At 34.2% G+C, this 7,335-nt stretch overlaps 1 protein-coding gene across 3 annotated transcripts; it reads right to left on the bottom strand.

Annotated features, from left to right (window-relative positions):
• Positions 1 to 114: 114 nt before the first annotated feature.
• LOC107892375 (U11/U12 small nuclear ribonucleoprotein 65 kDa protein) lies at positions 115 to 4,807 on the bottom strand. Of its 3 annotated transcripts, none has more exons than XM_016817458.2 (12): positions 4,698 to 4,807; positions 4,114 to 4,357; positions 3,917 to 3,988; positions 3,394 to 3,630; positions 3,049 to 3,130; positions 2,748 to 2,930; positions 2,471 to 2,641; positions 2,208 to 2,390; positions 1,961 to 2,048; positions 1,695 to 1,753; positions 1,433 to 1,498; positions 115 to 772 (listed from the first exon to the last, which is right to left on the bottom strand). In XM_016817458.2, the coding sequence occupies exons 2-12, from the start codon at positions 4,326 to 4,328 to the stop codon at positions 689 to 691; spliced, it is 1,440 nt and encodes a 479-aa protein (XP_016672947.1). In that variant the 5' UTR covers positions 4,329 to 4,357; positions 4,698 to 4,807; the 3' UTR covers positions 115 to 688. The 3 variants fall into 3 exon arrangements, with proteins under 3 accessions (XP_016672947.1, XP_016672955.1, XP_016672963.1); XM_016817466.2 differs by having other exon boundaries at positions 4,590 to 4,785; XM_016817474.2 differs by lacking the exon at positions 4,698 to 4,807 and adding an exon at positions 4,444 to 4,631.
• Between the last annotated feature and the right edge of the window lie 2,528 nt (positions 4,808 to 7,335).

Consider the following 7,335-nt stretch of genomic DNA (forward strand, 5'->3'; position numbering starts at 1 on the left):
AAAGCAACAAAGGAAAAGAATTTGTTTGAATCAAGTGCAACTTGAGCTTGTTATAGCTTGAGCTTGGTTTGATTCAATTATGCATGATAATTTGTTTGAACCAAGCAGAGAAAATGATGAAAAAGGAGAGTTTGAAACCATTGATTATAATAATAAAAATATTACAACCTGAAGTATCGAAAGGCTCCAAATAAGTGTAAGCTTTCCTACTCTGTATCTAATTTATTTGATCGAAATTCCAAATCACAATCAGGACTACCAAGCCTAAAAATAAGTTCTACTTCAGCACAGCATGCTTGTACCCACTTTATGATCGACCAAGAAAAACTCAGGGCAATGCAACGGCTTCACATTAGAGCTCTGGAACAATAAAGGTTTACCCCAGAGACTCTGCACCTTTAAATTCAGTATCGGCAAGTTGCAAGACCCTGCTCTGCTTTGCTCTCCTTTCACCAATGAAGGTACAAATCATGACTTTTGGAGTGGGCCTTCAAGGAAGCCAAGTTGCAATATCCTGCTCTGCTTTGCTACATGAAAATTTAAGTTGCAAGATATATCATTTCACAAACCCTATCACACATCGCCTGGTGCATCCTTGGGATTATAACATTATGAAGGTAAGACCACCTGACTTAATAAGGTCTAATCAACAATATATGGAGGCTTGCTCCTACCGCCTCATATCAATTTAATTTGTTTTTGCTGCAGCAGGATTCCGGCCAAACTGGACAATTATTGGTTTGCCTTTGAACACATATCCATTTACGAGGTTCTGCAAGGAAGGAGAATCCAATTGAATACTACATGAGAAGTCCATCACTGCTACCGAAGATAACAAAGAATTGATAGACCTAAAATAAAGCAGTAATCACTGGGAGTAACTACTCCGGTGAGAAATTAAGAACTAAACATGCATAGCTTGTGTACTAAGAATTACCTCTTAGAAGATGGTTAAAGTCGGTTGCTAATAAGACTAAACACTTGCTAATGAAGGTTTGTGATTTGCACAAATTTTACAAGTTAATAATTATTGTATAGTAGAAATACAAACAGGAGAGTCTCAAGAACGTTTTTCTGAGCTTCAAAGATGTGTTTAACTTTACTAACTTTGTCACAAGAAAAAGATTTACTGTGAAAGGGGACCAGGTCAGCAGGTTAGGCAAAAGAAACATAATGTTGAGATGATAACTTCTAAAGAAGAGAGTTAATTCATCCTGCCTCACTTTTGTATGTTATTGTTTACTACCAAGTTATTTCTAGCTGGTCTGATAAGTATCTAATTTTGTTCACACTGGTTTCAACTTCAGTCTGTTCTTTTAAACATTGAGGACAACTGATACTGCTGAGCAGGCTATGCGTCTACTATTACAAGATAAACAAAGTGGACAAACTCCCTTGTAACAGGAAAACAAAAAACCCAAGATAAACATACCAAAGCACGATGAGCAAGTTCAACTGATGGAAATGTCACAAACGCTTGACCCCTCATCCTTCCCTCCTGAAATCAAAAGATCACTTTCAGCTTCACAATTAGGTAATCACAGCATCTTTTTATTCGCATGCAAGTGAAACACTCTGAACGGCAAGATATTTTATCAACAAAAAGTTCGGCAATAAAGTTGGGAGAAGAAATTTAAATAAGCCAGTGCACATTAGAAATAATGCTACAGAGAGCAATCCAGAAGTAAGGTAACCTGCATTAGCTTCACGTTAAGACCGGATGCAGCAGCATCAATGCTTCCAAATAATGATCCTACATTACAACAACATTTAATCAGCCAAAATCATTTTGCTAATACCAACAAGGAACAAAGTAAAGAGGCTTTAAACTCCAAGTACTTAAAAAGAGCAGTTTTAGCTGGAAAAGTTATAAAGTTAACTATTATCTTCTTTTCCCATTTTATCATGGGCATTGAGTGCTCAAGGTTACTATTTGTGTAATAAATCCACTTAGTCTCACCAAATATGAAGTAGAAATCTTCAGGAACAACATCCTTTGCCAAGTTCTTTATATACAACACAGAAGCAGGATTACCAGCTGTATAGTTCTGCACAAACCAAGAGTCCCAGTTCAGTTTATGTTTTCTCAGATGCACATATACGAAAAGGTTTCATACTTCAAGAGATGAGTAAAAGGAAACTAGGTTCATTGCATATTTGATTTAATCTACAATCTAAAAGCATCTGCTGAGATAAAGATCCAATACCTTAAACATTGGAAGTGATAAGATTTCTTCTGGAGGCAATTTTCCCTTTTCCAACTCGTCAGCAGAAGCAAATTGTTTAGCACCTAAGCCCTCCTCATTCGGTTCCTCTAAAATCTGTTTATGGTCATCATCAGCACCATCATCTTTCTGCTCATATGGAATGTGTTTGGGGGCAATTTTGATCTGTGAAAACACCGAGAAGACCGTCAAACTTCAGACAGTAAAGCTTACCCTAAAATAGTCCCATTAGATAATAGTATGACCTGTAGTAAAGGGTTCTTCTTTTTAATCAATGGGATTTCTTTTGGGATCAAGGTGGCAGGTTTCACTCCAACAGCTTCATGAGCTACACTTTTATCAATTGCAGGGCCTACAATAACTTCTCGCCTTGCACGCTTCCTTGCAGATTTTGGCACACCTTTGTCATTGAACTCCTACAAACATGTTAGTCAACAAACAATCAACAACTACGGAATTCATAAATATGGTTAGATCTATGTTATTGATTTTCAGCATTTTATTTTAGCAGCAGTATCTTGCCTCATCCGAAGACTCCATTTCAGATTCACTAGAAGATGCATCTTCCAAATGAGGCTGAGCAAGTGTGGAAGCAGGAGGTGGGGGTGGTTGTTGTGGTGCAGGTACTGGGGGTGGCAGAGGTGGTGTGGGCAAAGCCATACGAAATGGAGCTGGAATATTCATTTTATTCATTAGGTGCAACACCTGAAATTGAGATACTGTGTTGGTAAGGGACATATCTCCAACTATGCTTACAAGAACCTAAAAGGAAAGATTATGATGTATTTAAGTAGGTTTACAATAAAGTGAAACAAAGAAAAACCTGAGTATAGAAGCGGGGAACAGCAATAAGTGCATTGACAATATTAGTCAAAATATTTCCATCTGGTGGAGGGTAAGCATATCTGCACCACAAATATGCATAAGCTTTTGTTCATATCTGACATGTTCATTGCATTTAGAAAGAAAGCAGGGTACTCTATTCAAACTATAAAATCATTATTGAATAAATCCTTATCCACTGGTGGCAAAAAAAAAACCCAACTTTATGCCGATAACTGAATACGGTGTGTGCATAATACTTGACATTATATTAGGACCTTTATATTTCAAGCATCTGCTGATAAAGAGTAGAAGGAAACTTAAAAGGATAGGAGGAAAGACTCACTCAAGGTGAGGAGGAAATGGATAGTCTACACCAAGTCTAGGAGCAATTGGTTCACTAGCAGGTATTGATCCCGATCTTGAACCTAGATTCGGGTCTCTGGTCGAGTTGGCATCTTTCAGCAAAGATGCAGATTGTGAAAAATCCTTTCCAAGCTGAACTCCAGTTTGTTGAGGTTTATTATGTTCAGCTGGCTTACTAGCTCTCTCCACTAACAAGACTTTACCAAGAAACCTCAGGCTGGGACACCAAATAAATAGGATAGTCAGATACTGGTTTCTGATGTTGTATGGATATCAACAAATAAAAACATAATTAATACACAAATCATGAAATATAACTATAATAGTCAGATACTGGTTTCTGATGTTGTATCGATATCAACAAATAAAAACATATTCAATACACAAATCATGAAATATAACTATAATACAGGGGTTCCCATCTAATGCCTGTGAGAGATAACTCAAATGTTTGATAAACCAAGTGCCTAACATGGGAGAACAAACAAAAGTAAGATATTTACCCATTTAATTGACGATGCGCTTGAGAAGCCAATGCTTCATTTTTGAAATCCACAAATGCACAGTTTCTCAACCTATTTAACCAAATAAGGAAAAATGATTATGCATAATAAAAACAAAGATATACAAGGCCTTGGAAACTAATTTCAAATTGAATAAAATTTATAAAGGAACCATCAAAAGTTTAAAATTCATTTACTTTCCACTAGAGCAAGGTCGAACAGATGACGCGCCGTAGTGAGAGAAAAGCCGCAAGAGGGTTTCGGGAGGAATGGCCTCGGGAAGATGCCGAATCAAAAGGGTAGCCACAGAATCCGCTCCTAGAGGGTTTGACGTTGCTCCTTCAACACCTTGATATCCAAATTGCTGTATTTGAGGACTGCTAAAAGGCTGTGACGATGGAATAGCAGCCATTAAAGCATCACAGTACCTTATTTCGTTTCCTAAAAATAATAATAAAATCCAAAGATTACACCTTATCAGAAAACAAAGCCATTGAAATGTAGAGGACTAAAAGAAATTAACACACCTACTTTCTTGAATTGAATTTTGACCAAAATCCATAATATAGTAAAAGGACTCCAAACTTAGAAATGAAAAATAACAACAACAACAAAACACTGCCAGCATGGAAACATAAAACCATACAAAATTAACAAGAAATACAGTTCTTACAATCAAATTTTTGTCAGAAAAAAAAAAGAGAACTTTTCAGAAACCCAAATGTGATTTCTTTGTTTCCGTATATATATTTCCCATTATAAGGTAAAATAAAAATTGCACCTTTGAGTTTTGGGTATTAATTTGCTTGCTTGTTCTTTTTCTGAAAAAATTTCGTCTCCAGGGAGGGTTCTAAAAGAAGAATTGATGGGTTTATGAGGATGATCTAATATAATGATATATGGGGGCTTTGGGGTTTTTAATGGGCTTTTGAGACCCAAATTTTCTGGTTTGTTAGTGATGCCTGGGCTTTTCTTTCTGGTTCTAATAATGTCTGGGCTTTGTTTTCAGTTGATGAACACCATTTTATAAATCTTGATTTTATAAAACCATATCAAGTTTTCTAAACTATTAGTGGGTTTACGTTTCGGTCATTTAATAAGTTACTGAACTATTAAAATCATTGCTATATGACCTTCTTCGTTTACACTGCTTGCATCAATCAAAAGTTTTTTTTCTCTTTCTTTTTAACGGTTTAGTTTTTTCATGAAACAACTTTGAACATCACGGATTTGTGAAGCAAAATCCAAACAAATTTCTTCTTCGATCTCTAACATAGACTGCCAGATTGATTTTGATCTAAGGTATGTTCTTCTACTTATTAATGGGTACTGATCCATAGTACCAATCACCAAATCGTTACTTGAAGCTCACTAGCTGGGCTTTAGAAAAACTCAATGACTCAAACAAAAAATTTTAAATACTTCAATAATCATTTTATAACTTTTTAAAGTTGAGTGATCAAAACATAAAATTACGAATAGTTTAGTGACATTAGGTGTAGTTAACCATTTTCAATATTTATTTTAACGATGAAATTAGAGTTATATTGAAATTAATAATTGAAAATTTAAGGATGATTTAGGGATATTTTAAAACATTTTATTGGTAGTAACATAGAAAAATATGAAATAGAATGAAAAGGATGTATTTGATGGTATGATTAAGTGGAAGATCCTTTACTCTCAAATTTGGTAAGGATTTAATTATGTAATTAAGTTGACATAATGCTTGCATATGCAGATTTATTTCTACTCCTTTCTTTGATGAGTATGAAGCTGACTCCACTTCATTTTGTTTTCCTAAGAAATAAAAGGATAATAAACTTTGGACATTAGTTGAACAACAAAAACACATAGGTTTCACCTTTGTCTCTTATTGTCTCTCTTTGAATATAATTAAGTAATGAAATAAAAAGGGTGTTCACTTTGTTTATTATTATTAGGTTTTAATTGAGGTGTTATATATATGAGATAAACAAAATGGGTGTAGTTACTAGTGATTGGCATGAATTCAGTTGGGATAAGAAGTTGGAGACCCCACTTTGTCTTTTAAAAAGGAAAAAGAAATGCTTTAAATACAACAAGGTAGCTAGTGATTGTGAAGTTGATATTTGGGACATTGGGATTCATCACTCTCACTCTCCTTATCTTAAACTCTCCATTCAATTATTACCGAATCATTTGTCGAATTCCCCAATTAAAAGCAAGCTGTCTGGTTTTATCGAGGCCTTCAAACAGCAGCAATCATATATTCCATTCACCAATTATTTTGCCCAAACCTTGGATATCTCTAATTATTGCCTTCTAAATTATTGTCATGAATCTTCAAGATTCACAATCAACTTGCATAATTACAAACATTATGTAATTCTAAATCTGCCAACTCCATATCCACTATTTTATTTTTTTCTATAAAAATATTTTGTATTCAGTAATCAATAAGAAGCCCTCATGATCCTCTTAAGGGATGAGGGACTAAATCTGGAGAATCTACTCCATAAGCCCCTCGTTAGCAAGGGCGAATACAAGAGAATAATATGCAGGGGCATGAGCACTAGTCCCCCAAAATTAAAAAGTTGTAATTCAATTTAGTCTCTTCAATAATGATAAAATCATAATTTAACATATGATAAAATCTATATTTGACATATCAAAAATTTGTAATTCAATTTTGCTCTCCAATTTTTTTTCTATATTCACCCCTACTCGTTAGGGCAAGAGCACCCAGAAAATACAATACCGTATGTGTGATGCTTAACACGTCAACAAATGAATCACAAATTTGGTTTAACCGTTTTTACTAATCATTGGATAATTTTTTAAAGTTAAAGTTACAATCACAATTATCATATATCTGTATAAAAAAAAATCAAAATCAATTAAATACAATACACCAATAAAAGTATAATTATAATCAATGCATCCTTATAACTATAGCTAGAAACAATCGTTACAATACACAAATGAAAAAACAGAAATAAATAATTGTCATCTTAATCATAAACAATTGCGTCTTAATTCCTTAAGATTTATGAGCATAGCAAGTCTTCTGGGGAGTAATCACAGACAAAGACAGATATGTCACGTATAGTTGGATCATATATATGTTACTTTCCACTACAGTTTTATCATTGGTTAGTTAATTTGATGGTTAGGACAGTTTGATTTTAATTAGTGGAGAAGAGATTGATTAGCTTACAAAGAAAAGTCCACTGTAGAACTTTCTCCAACCCAACACAATATATAAAGGAAAAAAAAAACCTCTAAAAGTCCATTATCTTGACTTTCTTTTTTATGTACCCAAACTCACCTTAATTAATAAGTGATTAAAAAAAAGTAAATATGGGATTAAAAAATCTTATCATTTTCAAGCTGACATGTGAGTGAATAAATGAACATTGCCTTAAAAACCTTACTGC

This window comes from Gossypium hirsutum, chromosome A11 (genome assembly GCF_007990345.1).
Source record: "Gossypium hirsutum isolate 1008001.06 chromosome A11, Gossypium_hirsutum_v2.1, whole genome shotgun sequence".
Classification (NCBI taxonomy): Eukaryota; Viridiplantae; Streptophyta; class Magnoliopsida; order Malvales; family Malvaceae; genus Gossypium; species Gossypium hirsutum.